The sequence below is a fragment of the Antechinus flavipes genome, chromosome 4, assembly GCF_016432865.1.
Source record: "Antechinus flavipes isolate AdamAnt ecotype Samford, QLD, Australia chromosome 4, AdamAnt_v2, whole genome shotgun sequence".
Taxonomy (NCBI): Eukaryota; Metazoa; Chordata; class Mammalia; order Dasyuromorphia; family Dasyuridae; genus Antechinus; species Antechinus flavipes.
Genome location: NC_067401.1, coordinates 134565549 through 134588286, shown reverse-complemented (window position 1 = coordinate 134588286; position 22738 = coordinate 134565549). Strand labels below are relative to the sequence as shown.

Below are 22738 nucleotides of genomic sequence, written 5' to 3'. Positions count from 1 at the left end.
AAATAAGTCTTTAATTGTAATATTTTTCCCTTTGCGCCTACTATTTGTGAGGCCCTTGCCCTCACTTGAGTATGAAGACATTTTGCAAATTAGCAAACTATGTGAATGAGGTCTGTGCAATAATTATTTCTGTAGAACTTGTGAAAGTTACAAAGCGGTTACCTCACAATTACTCCATAGAGAAGGGAGCACGAGAAACAAAAAAACAAACTAGCATTTTCCCATCTCCTCTCCACTCCATCTTTCACATGTCAGAATCTTCCAATATTCTTTACTTCATGCCTGCTATGTTCCATCTATATTGCCTATTTGCTGGTCCCCAAATTCAGTATCGTTTCCCAACTGTATGCTTTTGAATAGACGTTGAATAGAAGAATTTAAATTCTTCCTTTCCTCCACCTTTCAAAACTCTATAAAGTTTTATTTAAAGTTGTTTGTTGATTTCAGGAAATCTTTTCTCCCTTTTCAAATTTTGTCATAGTTTAGAGGAAATCCTGGAGAAGCATAAGGAAGACCAGCGTTCATTTCCACCTTCAATATATTCAGTGATCCTGGGCAAGTGAAGTAATCTCTCTGTGCTTCACTATCAATGAAATTAATTTCTGTCCCTAGTCTTACCTGTTCTAAATATTCCATGCTCCAATTAAGAGTGTGGTCCTTAAGAGCAGGAATTTTGTTTTTATTTTATCTCAGTACTACTTGAGATTTTAAATGTTATTAAATGGTTCTATCCTACAGATACAGATCAAATGATCAACTTGATGTCAACTTTCAAAAATTCTTACTCCTTTAAATCCTTTGCTAAAATATTCATACACAATATTTGCAAAGCATTTCCTTATGATCTTGTCAATTATTATTGTCATTAGCTCCATTTTCCAAATGAGCAAAGCAAATGTACTCAAGTTTAAAGGAATGGAACTAGTTTCTCACACCCTTTTAATAAGTATTTGTACCGAGTCTAATGTTACTTATCAATTCATATAGACTGAGTAATGTAGAACATAAGGACTATTGTGGAATTATCTCTGGGTAACTTTGTTATTATCTTATAAGTAAATGACTTGAACAATTAGCATAGCCTGGTCTGTGGTCAGAGCTGGATTTGATTACTTCTTCAAGGTTCCAGCAATAAGGTTATATATACATAAGTGATGAAATATTGCTTCATCAGACTGTAATTTTATTCATACAATTTTCTTATTTCCTGAAACATGGCACTCCCAAATGTCAGTTGCAAATAATCATAACTCATTCATGTCTTAGAAAAGACTGTGTATTTAATCCTCCATATTATTAACTATATGATCAAGCTGATTCCAGAAATGGAAATGCTCTTAGCACACATTTTAGTTATTTAACATCCCTTGGTTTTGTGTGGTTGTCTTCTTCAAGTGTTGTGCCTCCATGGCAGGATTCCTGTTGATTTAAAAATGAACTTTTGAAAATTACAGTGTGATCAAATTATAATTAAAAGTTTATCCATTTCTCTTGAGGCAGTTTTTAAAAGAAATACATATTATCTTCACTTGTTTTCCAGTTTGTGTTGATTCACACATGTCAAACATATCACTGATTCAATAAAATTGATTTCTCTTTAGGGAGTCTTCCAAGCCTTTTAAAAAATATTTAAAGATAACCTTTGGTGGAATGAATAAAAAGGGTTAGTTGGAGGGAGGCGATATGGAATAATAGTGTAAATTTTAGGCTAAGTGAAAATAAGATTTTAGGCACAAAACTATCACACTTGGGACAAGATTGCTTCTTATCAAAGAAATTTATTTTGCAAGTAAATAAACAGGTAATTTTGCAATGTTTTGGAAAAAACAAACCCACAAAACAGATTTTTGTCTACTTTCAAAAAAAAAAAAAAAAAGAAAAACCCCAAAATATTTACAGAATTGCACAAAGAAAAGTCAAATTGGAAAACATTCTTTCTCTGATGACTTATAAAAGACCCACCCCTGCTCCTGATGCACATTTCTGAACTCAAGAACCATACAAGTTAAATTCCTACAGGTTAGCATAATTCCCATCCTGGCTTTTAATATTAAAGCCCCCAAAAGATAAGAATCCAACCTCAAGGTAAAAATAAACACAAAATAACACTCCCTCCCCAACCTAAGAGAATGAATGCCCTTACACTATGAACAAGTATCTCCTTTACTGTGGCATCTGCAAGAAGTGATTCAACTATGGATACTGCATGACTCATGGGCTCCCTGAAAAGGTTTGTTCTAACTGGAGTTCATGATATTGCTGTATTGCATTTTCTGACCTGGACCTTAGGAAGGAAAATCCTGCCAGTATAAAAACCAACATCTTCAGTCCTCATTTTGGCAAGTAATACCCTGCTTCACATTTCCTTCTCAAATACTTTACTTTTTTAAAAACACATTGATTTTTTTGGATCATTTGAAATCCTCATGTGCACTGAAGCAGCTTATTTACTTTTGACTAACCATTTCTAACAAGAAAACCAAAAGACAAAATAAAATCTAACTGATAAAAACTGAGGATCGTTATCTGTTTTGTTCTTTTTTTGGGGGGAGGAGGGGGACAATGAGAGGATAAGGAGGAATAAAGAGAATCAGATCAAACTAAACATAGACAAGACACCAGCTGAAGAAAAGTACAGTACATATATAGACAGACAATTTCCTTGCTGTATGAAAGAGGGAGGAGTTCCAAGCTTGCTTTATTTCACCTCTTCTCCACCCCATGGAGAAATGCAGTGCACCCTGGTTGTCATGTAGGGTGTAGCAGGTTAGCCCCGGCTTCCTGTTAAGCAAGTTCAGATGCTGGGTCAATGTGTGGGACGTGCTCATCCAGAAAATGCTGGGACTTATCCTTCATCTACATCCTAACTCGGGATTCTTTGATCTGGGTTGGAGAGAAAGAGAGAAAAAGCTTCCCAGTTTAATTGTTTTGGTATATGTTACAACCATTTGGGAAAATTTAACCCCTGGTGTTCCAGTATTACTTAATATTGTCCTTATTTAAGGTTTTCCCACACTCAAAAAAATTTAAAAACTTATTTTGCTGCAGAAGTCAATGGAAGAGGATCAAAACCAAGTGACTACCTGTGAGAAGTTCTCTGGTTTTATGTCTGAGAGGCTGCCACTGTACCAGCATCTCAAGATAAAGCTCTCTGGTATCACCTTGCCCATGTTCTCTTTAGTGTCACCCAAGTAATTTGATTCTGATGTGTTAAGAGATAGTTTTTCTTGCTCTACTTTGCAACATTTCCTACAACTTATTACCTAGGGACACAAAGGTGGCAGGGTTGGTGAAAAGTCAGTCCTGGCCTATCAATGACCCAAAAAGGGAGAACACTGGAGGAAGAATTCAAGACAGTTTCAGAGAAAAAGTCAAAGCTGACTTTCCAACCATATGCTAACTCCAACCTGCAGAAACAGAGCTGGAAAAAATTCTTTATTGTTTGTCAAGGTCACTCAACTCTGACACTAAAAATAATGCACAACCTGGCACATTTTTTTTTTTAAAGTCCAGTAGAGTTGTGCTGGATACAAGGCCCCATCCTATTGATGCAGATCATGGATGAAATCAAGGATGGCACAGTGCAGGTTTCAGAATCAAAGTAAGGCCGCAGATTTTTTTTTTTTTTCCAAGAGGACCCTCCAAATATGAGAGCTTGTGCTGCACCTGGACTGTTTTCCTGGATTTCTTTCTTTCTACAGTGCCTATTATTGTAATCCCTAAGAAGTCAGGTGAAGACCTGATTCTCCAAAAGGTCCAATTTTGTCGCTACATAGTAGCTATGATATGTCTCCATGCCCACCTATCATTCCAGGCACCTCACTTTAGTGAGCTTGAAATTGATTCAAGAGAAACTATGGCTGCAAATTCATAACTTCTCTCTTTTAGGGAGCACACAGTGGAGTGACCAGAGATCAGAGCCCTCATTCCTTCATATGAAAGGAGATGGAGAACCCAGCTTTCAGGAAAGGCAATCACTTCTCCTGCAGTCAAAATATTAGAATGAGGGCTTTTGGCACATTTAAAGAAGAAGTAGTGTTAGCCCTGATGTGATTTAAATGTTACTAGGCTAGAGAGCTATGACATTAAACCACAATTCTGTCATATTTAAAATCATATTAACATTCTGAAAGCCATCCCAGGTTTTCTAGGGGTTTTTTAATGGAAAAAAAAATTAAAATTAAAATCAACACCTACCCACCCAGGAGAAGGAAACTATCCCCTAACATTTTTTAGGGTGTCAATGAGCCCTATGAAAAACTCTGTGAAATTAATTATTGTATAGAATTCAAAGCATTCTAGGTTTTTTTAAACTAACTTCAAAGATGGGCCTTAATCAGACCAACTAGACCCAATGCAGCAGCCAACTACTCTAGGTCTATACTTTGTACTATCAAGTCTTATTCTTTTCTTTTCAATTTCTTTGAACTCTACACTCCATTGAATTAGAAGAGAACACTGCATAAAAACAAGGGATTAAAATTGACAAATAAATAGCTAAAATCATCTTCCCGTCCCTAAGACTACTTCTCATAAGCAGACGTCCCCTGCATTATTTAGTGTCTAAAAACAACTAAGATCTTTCATTTACGCCTGCCTCAAGTGGACGAGTGAACAAGGGTGAACAACCTTCATGCAAATGCATCAAGGAATGTATTGCTTTTTCATTTCCTACCTAATCTTCCCAACACACATGCACTAAAATGACAGTTTAAAACATGGCCTAAAAATGGATAAAGGGAGAAAAAAATATATATGAAAATTTTCAGCATAACTATTTCCCGCCCTTTCCCCTTCCCACATCCCTTCCCCCCCACCCAAAGCAAGTCTGCAATTTCTACTTTCTCTGGCAAAGTAATACAATTCTTGGCTGCCCAGAATAAAACCCCCATAGTCAAAGATCAATACTAGGGTCTCTCTAGGTCTAATGTTGCCAAGCACAATCAAAACCATGTCACCCAAGATTGTTTGGGGCAAAGCAGACCCCTATGGTTTATCCCTTAGGATGATTTTCTACAATTTTCGTTAGTTGGAGCTTGAAATTGATGCAGTTTTGTTTTTCTTTTAGAGAACAAGGTTTTTAATTGCCAAGAAGAGCTGCATCCATTAGCTCATCTTCCTCCTCCCCAATCAAATACTCAGGGCTAAGCCTCAAAGGCCTATCTTGTAAGATGGTATTACTTGTCATGGTCATGGACTGATCTGAGGAAATAGGTGATTTAGACCAGCTCTCTGACTTGATACTATGAGATTTCTTCTTGTCTCTGTCTTTGTCTCGGTCCCGTTCTCTGTCCCGATCTTTATCTTTCACTTTCTTCTTTTCCTTTTTGTGCTTCTTATGTTTCTCTGTGCTATACTCTGGAAGTGGACGGATGCCATCATCTGAGCTGGGACTGTTCTGATAGGACTTTTCTGCTATTGAGGAACCTGACTCGCTCTCACTATCCAGATTCTGAGGGGTATATGCTGGTGATTTACTGTGGCTAGGTGAACCACGTTCATGCTTTGGAGTGGAGCCACTAATCAAAGGAGAGCCATAGTTTTTGGAAGAGGCAATCTGAGGCCTGAGCCCTTCCCCACTACCTTCCCCAGGTTTCTGCAGAGTCACTTTGGCTTTAATGCTGGGGGATCCCCCATCATGCTTGCTGATGATAATCTTGGCCACACCTGTACTCCCCACATTTTTGGATTCTGAAGTCTTCTTAGAAGAGTCCACTGAACCCCCAGAGACGGAGACCTTTGATTTGTCTTTATCACTCTTTTCTCGCTTTCCTTGGAATTCCCCTCCTGACATATTGTGTTTGGAGGACATAGGATGGCTAGAGGAATTGGCACTCACTCCCATCTGACCCTCCATTGGGTCTTCACCTCCAGGGCCACTAGTAACTACTCCATGCTTCAATTTATCTATGACTGCTGTCAAAGATGGCTTTTTATTTCTACTGGGAGATTTCCCTTTGGAGCTACCATGCTGGTTCTGAGATGAAGACATAGAAGAGCCACTCGAAAAGGAAGAGGAAGAGGCTGTACAAGAATTAGATGATGGAGGTGTTTTTTGAGACAATGAGCCTGAGGAGCCCAACCCTGAAGACTTCATACCAGAGCTTGAACTGGTCCCAGACATATGAGAGCCACTAGAACCTGAACTGATGGGAGACTTGGCTTTAGATGATGGGGGAGTTCCAGGTACAGGTTTCATTGGAGAAGCAAGTTTGTCAGAGCTTCCAGATGGCCTTGAATGGGAAGGGGAGATGTTTGGTTTACTCAAAGAGGGGTTCATGAGTGATGATGGCTTTCCTTGAGGTTTCACCTTGTTGCTCCCAGAGCTACTACTGAGCCCATGTTTGGTAATGGGAGAAGAACCTGGTTTCCCTACAGACTGGGATGAACTCTTTGATTGGCTAGACCCAGAACACCCTTGGCTAGAATACATACTGCTACTCATCTTGGAACCTGAAGAACCTTCTGATTTACTGCTTTTCATTTTTCCTGAAGTAGAAGTGGAAGAAGAAGATGAGGAAGAAGAATGGCCATGGTGGCTCTTACTTCCTGAGGAAGACACAGATCCACTGCTGGTGTACTGACTATGTGAGGAGGGCTTGGCTACCATTACAGTCCCCTTAGGAATCTGAATGGTGATTTTAGGAATGGGTGGTGTGGCAACACCTGGAGGAGTCTGAGATCTTCCTGAACTTCCAGGTGACTTGGACCCACCTGTGCTAGCAGGTGGAGTAAAAGGCCTGTTAGAAGAACTGTGAGATGGAGACTTCCCATCTGTGTCCGCTTTTTTTCGCTTTGGAGGCTTATCTTTGCTTTTGCCATCACTGGAAGGAGTTCGGCTACGTTTTCCTGGCTTACTGTCTAATGATGGCCCCGAAAGACTGCTACACCCAGTGCCATTGCCATCCTTTATCCGTTTTTGAGTCTTATCCTTCCCCAAATCTCCTGTACTCAATAAAGGACTCTGGCTCCCACTGTGGTGTTCCATTATGTCAGCAGGCCCCAGTGCCTTACTGGCCACTGCAATAATACTGAAGTCTACTGTGTCAGCTTGGCTGTTCCCTTTAAACTTATTTTCTACATTATCGCCCGCAAGTACTGGCACTCCCAAAGTATTTAGTGCCTGTGAAGCAAATCCTTTAAAATCATCATTATCACCACTCTGGCTGCTTTCATCAAAATACTCTTCCCCAAAACCGCTTTGGCTTTGGCTATTCAGTAAGTCAGGATTGAAATCTACTCCATCAGGAAAAAAATGATTAGTAGGAGAATCACTGTTGGGGCTTCCAGTAGCATCCGCAATCAGGTCAGCAGGGTCAGTATATGGGTTCTCATTATTGTTATTTTGGAAAACATCAGGATCAAAGAGAGCACTCTGGGAATGTGCAGAGCTTGAAGAGTCTCTAACAGGAGTATCAATGGGTGGACAGTCATCACTGGTGCTGGGGAGCTTGGAGGCCTCTTCTGCAATGTCTGAGAGAATGTCAGTCACATCAGCACCAATGCTGTCTGAACTAGACAGTCGGACCATTCTCTGAATACTGGGCTGGGGGTGAGGTATTGGCTGTGGGTAAGTCGTAGGAGGAGTGCTACACTGGCTAGGTGCTGGAGTGATGTGGGGAGTGTCCAGCGTGTCAGCAGTCATGTTAACATCAAACATTGGGTTCTGTGAGTCAACATCCATCGAAAACAGCTCTCTCTGAAAGTCATCTTCGGTCTGGTGCTTGGGCTTTTCGGGCAGTACTCTTGACGACTTTTTCTTCTTCGTCTTATTGGCCCCTGAGCCCATTTCCATTCGAGGTGAGCCAGAAGAGGAGTTCTGCCTCTCTAATGGACTGCTTCCATAAAGAGTTGAGAAATCCTGGGCAGGATTATCTTTAAGAAGGTTCATGAGCATCGGGTGGTTCTTGGTGTTGCTGGCTGGCGAGGATACAGGAGGCGGCGTGTGATGAGGAGGGGTCGGACTCGAGCCAATGGAAGACCCCACGTTCCCTGTGATTTGCAACAAACTGGTAAGAATTGGGTTCTGAGACACCTTGCTGAAGTCCTCCCCATGGCCCACCGACTCATGCCGCTCTTTCATGTTCATGCTCATATTAAACAAGGTGGTAATGGGACCCCCCGGAAAGGTGTTGGTTGGTGTAGTGGTACCACTCATTGGGTTGCTGCCTGTGGTCATGCCATACCCTGGGCTGCTAGCCGGGGGCAGGTTCTTTTTCACCATGTCTTCAACTGTTTCTGCAATGAGGGACAGGGCTGGTGTGTCGGCCTGAATGGTTTCAGCTTTCCTCCGAATAGCCCTCATCGTCACAGGAATGGACATACATCTGTAAGACAGAACAAAGACAAGTTACTATTGCAATGACCACTAAAACTAGGACCAATATTTTAATATATGATATTTAGACATCCCATTTAATATTTACTGATTTGGGGTTTCATATACAGTGAATACACTGAAAAAGAGAGGTAATTCTATCAAAGAACAAAACTTTGAATAAGTTAGTCATTCCAATGATGGCCAAACATGAAGACACTTATAACCTTGTGCAAAAAATAAAAAAGATCCCAAATTCTTATTTTTCTATAGAAATGAAAAAATACAGGAATTAATTGAAAACTGAAGTAAAATTTTCTCCAAGAAAAGTACCACATGGAGATTGTGATAAATGATTATTTTTATTACTGAAATAGGTGCAAACCTATCCAGTGAATAGAACCTGTGGCTTATATCTTTCTAATCCCCCATTAAAGGGTTTGAAATATACTACTGTTGCTATAAAAATTTGATTTTTTAAAGTAACTAAAAAAATTTTTTTCTAGGGAAAAATTGATTAAAATAAAACCCTACAAACAATTGTGGTTGAAAATAATTTACATTAGAAATGCTAATAATTTGCAAGCCAAATTTTCTGGCTTAGCTTAAATACCCTCTCCCAAACTACTGTTTGATAGTTATAGCTGTTTCATAGATCAGTAATGCTTCCAGAAATCTCTGCCAATGGTGCACCCAAAGAGAGGCCAGCATATTTCTCAATTATTATTGGCCTTATAGTTACAAATTTAAACTGTCACTTTTGAAAGAGAAAGCACAAAGAGATGGTGAGTTCAAAGCAGTGAATGACTGCTTCCCTTATAAATTTCACATTAGTGCTAATACATATTTAAAGCACCAATAAGAAAGCATACTTCCAACCAAATTCCATTAATAGTTTTGCAAAGAAAACCACTTTACCTCTGAACAACTTTGGCAATGAAATCATCTGTGCAGATGAGAGCATCCGACAATCCTTTGTAGAGTTTACAACTGACATGTGTTGAATCCTGTACATCCATTACCACTGAAAAACAAACACATGGGACATTTGGAAAAAATGTGACTTTTGACTTTAGTAAAACATATTTCTTGAATCTCTATGAACACCTCCCACCTCCCTCTTATACTGGACACACAATACAACTCACCACACACCAAGGAGTCATTCACAGGATGCTGAAAGGACACGCTGAAACAGGTATCAGAAAGAGGACAAACCTCAAACTGAAGGATCCCAGGAGAATCTGAAAAGAGAGAGGTCTATAAAGCAGTCTGAAAAACCACAAGACTTGAGATAAACCATAGACCTTGAATTCACAGAGAAGCATTCTCCTTTTCTCTGGCGGCCCAATCTTTGAGCTCTATATAAATGGTTTGTAATGCCATCTATCAAAGTTAACATGGTGAAAAGAAACAGATCCTTGGCTGGCTGCAATTAGCTCTAGTAACAATGTACTGAATATTTTCCCAAAAGTCCTATATTAAAATGTACATCTTTACAATATATAAAGCTTCAGTTAATTCTCTAAAAACTGGAAAATGTTAGCAGTTGTAAATACTCTGGGCTGGAAGTGAGCAATGAAAACAAAAGCTGCTGAGGGAAGTTTTTCATTCCATTTGGTGAGAGTTTAGATACAGACTCGTTGCCCAGAAACACTGCATTTCTAACAAAGCATGCAGCTGTCAGCAGGCCAGCCCATGGCTTAGTAAGCAAGAATGTCGAGCCCAAAAAGGGTATATCCTCATGTTTGCCTCTGAACTTCAAAATTCACTTATTCACTCAACATGACAAACTAATCTTTTCAACATTTCAGAGCCAAAAGTATTCTGGATAAAGAGCAATTTTCTGTATGAGATTGGCTCTATAATGATTCTGAGTATACCTGCTGGGTCAAATATTTTAAGTGGGATCACTAATCTTCTCCTGGGATTTCTCAAATGGCCACACTCAAGAACATTACACAAGCCAGTCAAGTCTAGATAGTTGATGTTCTGCAAGTACAATTACTCAGGAACAGCAGTGTGGAAGATAGAAGGAACAAAGAAAGTCCTACTTTGAATTTCCTCTCTAATATTATGTAGACTTTTAATTCACAAACTCTAATCAAATAACTAAAGCTCTCTTAGATTCCATTTTCCAATCAACAAAATGGAAATATTAATTGTACCACGTAACTCAGAGGGGTGTTAGAAAGTATCTGCTAAGTCTTAGCACTCTAAAAAGTGAGTGAGCTAATTTATTTAATCATAATTCTTGTTTCTCTGAATCTAAGTTTTAGAAGTTTTTATCACCTCCACTCTTCTAACCTACCTACTCTCCCTGAACCAAATCTCCCTGAAATATAGAAAGTAAAAGAGGAGATACAGAGACTAGGGAGAGAATGAGAAGGCCAGCAAAGATAACCAGCAATCATGCTGTGGCCTCTACTGGCCATTGAGTCACTGTCTGGAAAAGAGCTATCGAACTCTTAATTAAACAAGAAATTGCTCTGGGCTTAGTCACGATAATAAGGTCACAACTACAAGGAAAATATAGGGTCATGGGATGGGAAATGTAGTTCTGAGTAGTACTTCTTGAAACAGAAGTATAACAACTAACAGAATAGGACTCTGAATCTAGAAAGGTTTATTTTACATATGAGAAACTAAAGCTCAGAACAGAAAATATCTGACTTGAGATCTAAACCTAGATCTTGCTGACTTCAAGTCTAGCACTCAAAACCATATGATCAACATCCAATGGGACAGAATCCAATTAGTACTTTCTTTGCTCCCTCTGATTTTGATTATTATTCATCTTGCCCATTACTGTACCAGGAACTACAGTTCTGGCACAACACCAACTTTACCAATCTCTTCACAAGAAAAACAGCAAAGAACAATATGCGGAAGTGAAGGAAAAAGCATCATAGGCTTACTATATGCCAAGTACAAGGCAAACACCAAAGAGACACAATTAATGTTCTTGAGAAGCTTATGGTAAACTCTGTGTGTGTGTGTGTGTGTGTGTGTGTGTGTGTGTGTGTGTGTGTGTGTGTGTGTGTAAGGAGGGAGTGAGAAGGGACACTGGAGATGGGTGTTTTAATCTGAGAAGTAGCATGGTGCCTGCATCTAGGTGACAATGCAGAAAAATGCTTTTTACAGAAGCTACAATAGTATTCATTCATTACTCTTCCCATAAAGGGTTAGGGGATCAAAAGGAAAGATGGTTGGAGTAAAGTACAGTCAAGGGTCTAGGGCCTGGGGGACTGAGTGGGCTCTCTCCAATCAGGGCAGCACAATCCCAGCAGATGAAAGTGCTGGAATTGAAGTCAGTCAGACCTGTGTTTCATTCCCATTTGTCACAACACTTAATAGTGGTGTGATCATGGTCAAGTTTCGTCAATCCCCTGAACCTCTCAGTCATCTCATCTGTAAAATGGGGATAACAATCCCAGCAGTAGTACCTCACTCCCTTACAGGGCTACTGTGAGGCTCAGAGAAGAGAATGTATGTAAAGTAGTCTGCAAACCTTGAAGCCTTATAGAAATGTCACCTATGTTGTTAAAGCAGAAATTCCTTCATAAGAAGTCTTCCAGACCCTGCCAGTAAACACATGAGAAGAAAGAGGCAACACCTTCTTTCAGAATAGTTCTCTTGACACAGCTTCCAATTAGTGTGTTGTAGGCCACTTGGTGTCTGATTAGGTTGAGGATGAGAGGTACACGACCAGGATGCTGAAAAGTGACTTTTTCAATGAGGGTTCCCTGGAGGCTTCGACCATCTGGAAGAGGGGCATCCTTATTGAGGAAATAGCAGTGCTGCTGGCCTGGAAGAGCCTAGGCAACGAAACCAAAACAATAAAATGAAGTGAACAAGTGCCGTGAAGGAATATTCCCAAAAGCTGACCCATAAAAAAACAACAACAAACTTTGAGAAGTAATATAAACTTCCATAATTCACTAACCAGTTAAGATAAAAAATTTCAAATTTGCTAAATGGACCTTAAAATTCATTCAGAAAAGAATGAAATTAAACCAATATACATAAATGAGAATGCACCTTTATTTAAGAGGAAAGAAAAAGGAAATTCTATTAACATTCCCATGTAATTCATTCATTCAATCCTGATTGAGGATTCCCAAATCCTCAAACTATAAATTCTATATTATACTTTATGCCCCCCCCCCCCCCCCCCCCCCCACCTTTTAATCATACGACAATGCTTAGTTGTTAGTGAATTATGGACAATGCTGTATGGACAATACTCAAGGACTTTTTCAAGTTAAAGTAATAATCAAAAGAAAAGGAACTTTTAACAACTTGTAAGATCACAAGAGTAAAAATATTATTAAGAAGTTTCTATATGAAGACATTTAAAATAATGACATTTATGTAAGGTTTTAAAATTATCAACAATGACATCACCCCTTGGCTTGGCAAATCACTGATGTCCAATATTTTGGGGTCTACTACTAAATAAAAAGATTAAGACAAGAAGGATATGGTCCAATAGACCCAAAGAAGATTTTCTCTATTTTCAATAATGTCAAAAAGGAAGAAAAGAAAATGTGGCCTCAGAACCTAGATTAACTGTCCTTAAATTCACTTACCGCATAAAAGCGCATGTTGTGATTCAAAGGTACTGAATCTGGATCTTTTGATAGTTCAAACTGAGTGATCAATTCATAGAGAGGCACATAAATTGGTTGGGTATCAAACAATGGAATTCCTAGGAAAACAAAGAATAAAATAATGACCAGACTGTGGTATTTAGCTTCCTCTCAAGATTCTTATTCATTTCTTCAACAACTATTTTATGTTATGTTCTTTAAAAGTAGCTACCTCACACAATAAAGATCTGGATTTGAACAATTTCCCTTTCATATTTATGGTAAATAAATACTCCATACTCAAAACGCACCTGTACAATTCTGTAGTTTCTGGACAAATGCTCTAGATACTGGGATTGGCCGGGGAAACTTCAAGAAGAAACAGGCAGGTAAGTCAACACTGTTGGCACTAGTGATTGAGGAGAAGGAAGGGGTCCTGAAAAGAAAAAGTTAAGTTCTGAGCTGATTTTGAAAGCAAGACCCAAACACATATATAAACCTATACTTAAAAACATAAAGATTTTCAAATTCACTGCTTCAATTACTTTACTCTAAGCCTTTTTTTTAATAGATGAGTAAACCAGAGAGGAATCCTACCAAGGTTAAGTGGTTTGTCAAAGGTGAATCAATGATAGTCACCATCAGACCCAAGATTGCCTCCCACCTATTCCTATTGTCATTGCCCCTTTAACATACTTTGAAACAATAGTTAGAGGCATATGCTCAAAATGCTTCCAAATTAGTAACAAAGGGTAAGGCTTAAGCAAGTCACTTAAGCTCCATGGGCATAAGTCTCCTCAATTATAAATTGAGGGATTAGATGAAATAGCCACTATGGGCTCTGTCAGATCTATGATCCTATGACTGTGACACTCAGGAAGTTAAGTTTGAGTCACGTACTAGCTTGTGTAGCCAAAGAAGAGCAACAATTGTTAACACAAAGGGAAGTGGCACAGTTATCTATACCTCGCTTCTTCTTTTAGATGTTCATGATTCAATATCAGAGATAAATATCTTTGTTTTAAATGTCTTGTATATTATTTATCCATTACATTATATTACACATCTATTAATATTATTTATATATTATATCTTTTATATTATTTTATTATGGATAAAAGGAAATTAATGGGAACACTATTTGGACATTTTTGGATGATAATTTTGGATACTAATCAAAAGACTAAAGTACATCAATTTAAATATAGTAAATTGGAGAAAGAAACAAAAATAAGATCATCTTTCTTGACATTTGTTTCCTGATAGGCTAGAAGTTGGATCAACTGACTTGCTAATTCAGAAATGATTCTTCCTTACCATTTGTTGTCAACAGGATGTGATCCCATAATTAAAGGTGCAATGGGAAGTTTATACATGGCAGATGGAGTTCCTTCGATTGTGACTGATGCATTCATGCCCAAAGTCCGAGGAACTGAAAGGTAGAAAGATAAAAAAAAAAAAAAAATTCAGTAGATTAAAAAATAGATGAAATTGCAAAATTTATTGTCCTTATGCAGCTTTGGTCAAAATTCTTCAATTTTTCCTAATGCCTATTACATAAAATTCAAATTCCTTTATCAGACAACCAAGGCCATGACAGTTAGGTGATAACTTACTTTTAATCTTTTTTTTTTTTGTTCTCTACATTTCAGCCAAATTGGATATATGTGTACATGTGTGTGTGCATATATTATTTTATATTGTAGTTATAAATAGCAGCAGAATGGCAAACTAAAGAAAATATTATATTAGGAGTTGAAAAGGTTCTGATCTTGCCTGTTTTTTGCTTGGTTATATAACCCTGGGTAAAGTGCCCTTCAGCCCCCTTCTTAGGACTTACACCCTGAGTCATAAAACTGCCTAGATGGAGAGCTCTGATACAAGGAAATCTCCATCCTAAGGAAAGCAGACCAGGAATGAAAATTACAAATATTTTGGAGATTCAGAAATTTCTGTGGATTTTAAATTTTCTTTTTCCTCAATGTAATTAACTAATATATATATATATATATATATATATATATATATATATATATAATATATATATATATATATATAACATTTATATGTATTTTTTTTAATACAGAGTGTCTTGCTTTCTATTACTTGTTTGATTGGCCTCATAGGGATTCTAGGAAGACAGTAATTTGTAGAAGTAACTATCAATGATTGTGATGTTTATTATTTTGTTTTCTACAGAATAATTTCACTATTAATGAATTAGCATATTATTCTTCAGTTTAGATACCAAAAGCTATTTTTCTAATCAACTTCACTGAGAAAAAGCACAGGCAAGAAATAACATAATATAAGGGGAAAATACCTATCCATTAATATATAAACGATTGTATTCTAGGTTTAATACAAAATCTAAGGAAACCGTAATTAGGGCTAGCTATGCATTCTCATATTCAATAATTTGACCCAAGTTACTAAAATGATAAATCCAGTAGCAATATGACCTGAAAACTTTCTCAGAAATCCATAAACACTTTTACCCTAAAAGGTGTCTTAAGAAATGACAAAAGAAAATCTAGAGATTTTTTACAAAATGATTTAGATGAAAGTGAACAAAATTTATACAATGATTACAACTCTTTAAAAGAAAATTTTGATAAGCTTAAGAATTGATCAATTCAATGATTTGCTGTAACTCCACAAGACTGATAATGAACCATACTGCCCACACTTCCTGGGAGAGGGGATAAGACTAGAGAAACAGAATAGATATGTTTTTATACAAGGCATATGTGGATCTTTTTCTTGACTATTCTATTAATTCTCAAGGGTTTGGGGACATAAGGTATGATGCAAAGTTATAGGAGAGAAGAAATAATGACAATGATGTCAAAACAAAAGAAGATAAAGAGTATCAACAAAACATTTGAAACAAACAAGAGACTTTCATTACACATAAACAAAAAAATGGAGGAATTTTTTCTAATCCTCACAAACTTCTTAAATCTCTCCCTAAAAGGAATCATATGCAAACTATAAAGCAATTTTAGTTATCTCCATGGGCTAGGACATATTTTTAATGATTAATTAATAACATGACAATTTAATGAACCAACAGCATAGAAGACTAATCCCACTCAGCATCTCTTCTTCATTCTACCAGTAGGGCTGATCAAGGAGACACAAGGACTTTGGATAGAGCTCAATTCTATACTGTGCCTCTTTCCAGTAGTGGAAAACCAAAGGGTAAAAGACTGCTCAGGCCCATGGTGAGGCAGCATTCTATTCTGTGATAGAGCAAATGAGTTCAGCATTCAGTGGGGTCCACTTAAGTATAAATGAAGACTAAGAGGGCTTTAGGGTCCAGCCCCTAAGAAAACCATCATCAAGGTGAGGAAGTCAGACAATGAACAAAGCGGCAAAAAAATGATTCAGATCTCAGGAGAAAAAAACTCAAAGACTGTGTTGTCAACTATCATGTTCAGTTATGTGTAAGACTCTTTATGATCACAGTGGGATTTTCTTGACAAAGATATTGGAGTGTTTTGCCATTTTCTTCTCCAACTTATTTTACAGATGGGGAAACTGAGGTCAATAGGGTTGTGACCTGCCATGGGTCACAGTGCTACTAAATATCTCCCTGACTTTAGATCTGGTGCTATATTCAATGATGCTACCCAGTTGCCCAAAGATCTTGAGCTTAAGCATATCAAAGAAACAGAAGATATTATTAACAGAGGGATGAATATGGCCTTCACATCAGTTAAAAAGTAGAGTCTTCGATGAATAAATAATATAAGACAATGGAAAATGAATCAAGACCAAGATAATATGGAACCAGAGTAGATTGTTCTTTATTGGATGAAAAAAGAAATAAGAATTGTAAAAGCAAAATTTATGGACTGCTCAAAAGAAATATTTGGCATAATAGAAAAACCATTCCACTGTGTCAAGTTTTATCAAACAATAGCTAATAATAATGACAGCTAATAACGACCATCTGTATGTACAAAGGGCTTTACAATTATTATTTCACTTGATCAACAACAACTCTGGGAAATGGGCTTTATTATTGACCCTATTTAACAGACAAGGAAATTGAGTCAAACAGAGGATAAAGTGACTTTCCCAGGATCATACAAGTACTGCTACTCAGTTAGCAGTAACTGAGGCTGGATTTAAATTCATGTCTTCCAGACAAAAGAGAAAATTACTGATTGGGAATGCAAATAAACAAAAGTAAAAGACAACTGAAGAAAAGAAGCAAAAAGCAATGATGTTAAAAAGAAAATATGATAACCTATTTAACATGTATAGAACTGCTTGCCATCTGGAGAAGGGGGTGGAGGGAGGGAGGGGAAAAATCGGAACAGAAGTGAGTGCAAGGGATAATGTTGTAAAAAATTACCCAGGCATGGATTCTGTCAATAAAAAGTTATTTAAAAATAAATAAAGTGATCAGTGGAAAAGGTTAGGTTCACAAGACAGAATAATCAACTATAGCAATCTAGTGTTTGACAAACCCAAAGACCCTAACTTCTGGGATAAGAATTCATTATTTGATAAAAACTGCTGGGATAATTGGAAATTAGTATGGCAGAAATTAGGCATGGACCCACACTTAACACCATATACCAAGATAAGATCAAAATGGGTCCATGACCTAGGCATAAAGAACGAGATTATAAATAAATTAGAGGAACACAGGATAGTTTATCTCTCAGACTTGTGGAGGAGAAAGAAATTTGTGACCAAAGATGAACTAGAGACCATTACTGATCACAAAATAGAAAATTTTGATTACTTCAAATTAAAAAGCCTTTGTACAAACAAAACGAATGCAAACAAGATTAGAAGGGAAGCAACAAACTGGGAAAACATTTTCACAGTTAAAGGTTCTGATAAAGGCCTCATTTCCAAAATATATAGAGAATTGACTCAAATTTATAAGAAATCAAGCCATTCTCCAATTGATAAATGGTCAAAGGATATGAACAGACAATTTTCAGAGGATGAAATTGAAACTATTACCACCCATATGAAAGAGTGTTCCAAATCATTATTGATCAGAGAAATGCAAATTAAGACAACTCTGAGATACCACTACACACCTGTCAGATTGGCTAAGATGACAGGAAAAAATAATGATGAATGTTGGAGGGGATGCGGGAAAACTGGGACACTGATGCATTGTTGGTGGAGTTGTGAACGAATCCAACCATTCTGGAGAGCGATCTGGAATTATGCCCAAAAAGTTATCAAATTGTGCATATCCTTTGACCCAGCAGTGTTTCTATTGGGCTTATATCCCAAAGAAATACTAAAGAAGGGAACGGGACCTGTATGTGCCAAAATGTTTGTAGCAGCCCTATTTGTAGTGGCTAGAAACTGGAAAATGAATGGATGCCCATCAATTGGAGAATGGCTGGGTAAATTGTGGTATATGAATGTTATGGAATATTATTGTTCTGTAAGAAATGACTAGCAGGATGAATACAGAGAGGACTGGCGAGACTTACATGAACTGATGCTAAGTGAAATGAGCAGAACTAGGAAATCATTATACACTTCAACAACGATATTGTATGAGGACATATTTTGTTGGAAGTGGATTTCTTTGACAAAGAGACCTGAGTTTCAATTGATAAATGACGGACAGAAGCAGCTACACCCAAAGAAAGAACACTGGGAAACAAATGTGAACTATCTACATTTTTGTTTTTCTTCCCGGGTTATTTATACCTTCTGAATCCAATTCTCCCTGTGCAACAAGAGAACTATTCGGTTCTGCAAACATATATTGTATCTAGGATATACTGCAACATATCCAACATATACAGGACTGCTTGCCATCTAGGGGAGGGGGTGGAGGGAGGGGAAAAATCGGAACAGAAATGAGTGCAAGGGATAATGTTGTAAAAAAAATTACCCTGGCATGGATTCTGTCAATATAAAGTAATTATTAAATAAAAATTAAAAAAATAAATAAAAAATTAAAAAAAAAATAAAAAATAAAGTAATTAAGATTTGATATTATATATATATATATATATATATATATATATATATATATTTTTTAAAAACATGATTTATATACAAGCAAAATATACTGGTTCCAAAGGCAGAATGCACAAAAATAACTTAAAGATTATAAGTATCCCAGGACAACTTGAGTCACAAATGCAAGAAGTAATATTAAAAAAACTACCCATAATTTCTGAAAAGAGAAAACAAGGGGCCAAGTATAATAATGTATAGCTAAATCTTCAGAAAAATGTACCATATTCCAAACTCTAAAAGAAAATGAGAGCAAAAAGGTTAAGAAAGGGACATAAAGAAGACAAAAGTGTTGGCATTGTTCAGTTAATTTTAATATATGCTTTAAAACAAGCTATAAGAGATTCAGGATTGCCTGAATCTGCCTATCAGCTTTCTGCTTTTAGTATATGTAAATATACTAAATATTTTTTCAAGTATATGGTAGAGAATTAACAAGGAGAGAAAAAGTAAATAAAAGTGATCTAATGCTTTTATCACATTTCAACTGAATAATAATACCAAATAATCTAAAATTCTTATTTTTGCTAAGTGCTTTAAGAAGCAGCACTGAATATTTGATGGAGTACTGATCTTGGAGTCAAGAAAACTTGAGTTCAAATCCTGCCTCTGACACCAAGCTGTATCAATATGTGAAAATGACTTAACTTCTGCAAGGCTCAGTTGCTTCATTTGTAAAATGAAGATGTTCAACCAGATGACCTCTAAGATCCATCCCACCTCTAAAACTGTAATACTGATTGATCGATAAATCTTCCTATACAAAAACAACACTTACCATTATTTTCATGCAAAATAATTGGGGTTGCTGTTTTATCTTCCAATAGATCATAAGGGGAAGCATAGTACTTCAAATTCATCAAGTGACCTAAGGAAATTAAAATTAGGTCTAAATAAGAGCAATAATTCAGGTGAATTGCTTAGTCAAAAAATCTTTCCTGTCCCTGTGAAAAATAATCTAAGAAAAGTTTCATATATAGTGATTCACTTTCCAAAATAATTCATGATTTTTCATAAATTATATTTTATATACAGCTCTATAGGTCATGAATTCAAGAATGAGAAATCATTCTAAGCTTTCCAGTCAAGATTGAATCAAGATTTGATTCCAGTCAAAAACTATATTGGAAATGTTTGTGGCAGCCCTGTTTGTAGTGGCTAGAAGCTGGAAAATGAAAGGATGTCCATCAATTGGAGAATGGTTGAGTAAATTGTGGTATATGAATGTTATGAAATATTATTGTTCTGTAAGGAATGACCAGCAGGATGAATACAGAGAGGACTGGCGAGACTTACATGAACTGATGCTGAGTGAAATGAGCAGGACCAGGAGATCATTATATACCTCAACAATGATATTGTTTGAGGATGTATTCTGATGGAAGTGGATCTCTTCGATAAAGAGAGCCTTAATTGATCAAAGATGGACAGAAGCAGCTACACCCAGAGAAAGAATACTGGGAAATGAATATAAACTGCTTGCATTTTTATTTTTCTTCCCGGGTTATTTATACCTTCTGAATTCAATTCTCCCTGTGCAACAAGAAAACTGTTCGGTTCTGCATACATATATTGTATCCAGGATATACTGTAACCTATTCAACATGTAAAGGACTGCTTGCCATCTGGGGGAAGGGGTGGAGGGAGGGAGGGGAAAAATCGGAACAGAAGTGAATGCAAGGGATAATGCTGTAAAAAATTACCCTGGCATGTGTTCTATCAATAAAAAGATATTAAAATAAAAAAAAATAAAAAAATAAAAACTATATTGGAGAAAATATAATGGAGACAGAAAGGAGTACACTTTCTTTTCAGCAGTTCATGGAACTTATACAAAAATTGACCATATATTAGGACATAAAAACCTCAAACTCAAATGCAGTAAGGCAGAAATAGTAAATGCATCCTTTTCAGACCACGATGCAATGAAAATTACATTCAACAAAAAGCCAGGGGAAAGTAAACCAAAAAATAATTGGAAACTAAATAATCTCATACTAAAGAATGATTGGGTGAAACAGCAAATCATAGACATAATTAATAACTTCACCCAAGAAAATGATAATAATGAGACATCATACCAAAATGTATGGGATGCAGCCAAAGCGGTAATAAGGGGAAATTTCATATCTCTAGAGGCCTATTTGCATAAAATAGAGAAAGAGAAGATCAATGAATTGGGCTTGCAACTAAAAATGCTAGCAAAGGAACAAATTAAAAACCCCCAGTCAAACACTAAACTTGAAATTCTAAAAATAAAAGGAGAGATCAATAAAATTGAAAGAAAAAAACTATTGAATTAATTAATAAAACTAAGAGTTGGTTCTATGAAAAAATCAATAAAATAGACAAACCCTTAGTAAATCTGATTAAAAAAGGGAAAGAGGAAAAACTATATTGGAAAAAAAAATCAGTAACTTTCAACTATTACATATTTTGACAAAATTGAGATAAAGAAACTAGTCACCTAAAGATATCCATTTTTCAAAATAAGCAAAATATAATAACATACCCCCACTCCTTGGGGTGAGATATCCAACACTGCCATGAAGTATCTTGTCTAGGGGACCTGCATTGGTAGCTTTCCTATAAGACAAAAGTTTTAAGTTTTTACCATAAATGAGCATTAGTTTTCCTTATCAATATTGTATTTTAAGTGTTTTCTTTGAACACTTTTAACTAAAATTGTGCAAGGAATAGACCCAATTCACTATCTAGTCAAGGTAATTATTTATTTTAATATTCAATGTTAATAAGAATTTACCTCTACGCAACAAAAGATTTAGAGACTACCATAGCATTTCTCTAAATGAGGGAGACCAACCCTGGCAGGGAAAGGTACCAAAGAGAATAAAAGCCATGGAATTTTTTTATTTGGTGGTTAAAATAACTCAGAGAAATAATACAGAAATAATCATCAGGTATGAGTAGTATTATATGGCAAAAGGTCCTCACTTTCACAACAGATATATTATGTAGTTTGAGAATGAGAGAATAATAAAATTTAAGAACCACTATCCTATATATAAAAAGTGATTGCATGGCATTAGCCAATCTTACCAGTACATAAGTGCCATTTTGGATAGATCTTGTTCTAGGGATTGGAGAGCCAAGTACATTTTAGTCTTTAATTTGCTGGAAAGAGAATTGGAAAAAGAAAAAAAGGCAAAATAACTGTTGGCATGAAATTGTGAACATCAATTTGGAATAATGCAAAGAAAAGTCACTGAAATGTCCATACTCTCCCACTATCAAGCATCTACTCAGGGAAGTCAATTAAGAAAAACAATGTAATATACACCAAAATATTTACAATAACACTTCTGCAGTAGCAAAGAATTGAAAATAAAGTAGATTCCTCATCAAATTGATGAATATGATGAATACAGAGAAATATAAGAATACTTTAATAGTTTGAACTAACACAATGTAAAGAAAAATGAGAAAACTATATATTAGGACAAAAAAAATTTTAAAAGAACAATGAGAACAAAATAGAAAATGAATGCTACAAAATTTAATTGATCACACTTGGTCTGTAAGAAGACATAAGACACCATCTTCCCTGCTTCCTGGAAAAGGTGGGTGAGTTTTATAATACTGGATGTTAGATGCCATTTATATTTGTCACGATTGCTGAACTTTCTCTCCTTTTTTTTTTTTTTTTGGCGGGGGGGGGGGGGTTTAATAAGAAATTACTCAAGGGGATATGGAAGGAACATTATAGAAATGCAAATGACAAGAAAAAAACAAGACATCAATAAAATGCATTTTTAAAAATAAATTGTTTCCATCACTTAAGTGTACATGGCCA

The 22738-nt window shown here is 36.4% G+C and overlaps 1 protein-coding gene across 1 annotated transcript in view; it reads right to left on the bottom strand.

Annotated features, from left to right (window-relative positions):
- Positions 1 to 1758: 1758 nt before the first annotated feature.
- Positions 1759 to 22738, bottom strand: part of MED1 (mediator complex subunit 1) — a 38348-nt gene continuing 17368 nt past the window's right edge. The window contains exons 8-17 of the mRNA XM_051994622.1: positions 21985 to 22059; positions 21437 to 21510; positions 19703 to 19792; positions 14227 to 14341; positions 13221 to 13345; positions 12910 to 13028; positions 11934 to 12135; positions 9466 to 9561; positions 9236 to 9341; positions 1759 to 8327 (exon numbers count right to left, since the gene is read on the bottom strand). Of these exons, the coding sequence (XP_051850582.1) occupies positions 5081 to 8327; positions 9236 to 9341; positions 9466 to 9561; positions 11934 to 12135; positions 12910 to 13028; positions 13221 to 13345; positions 14227 to 14341; positions 19703 to 19792; positions 21437 to 21510; positions 21985 to 22059 (4249 nt within the window). The 3' untranslated portion in view covers positions 1759 to 5080. The remainder of the gene's footprint in view (positions 8328 to 9235; positions 9342 to 9465; positions 9562 to 11933; positions 12136 to 12909; positions 13029 to 13220; positions 13346 to 14226; positions 14342 to 19702; positions 19793 to 21436; positions 21511 to 21984; positions 22060 to 22738) is intronic.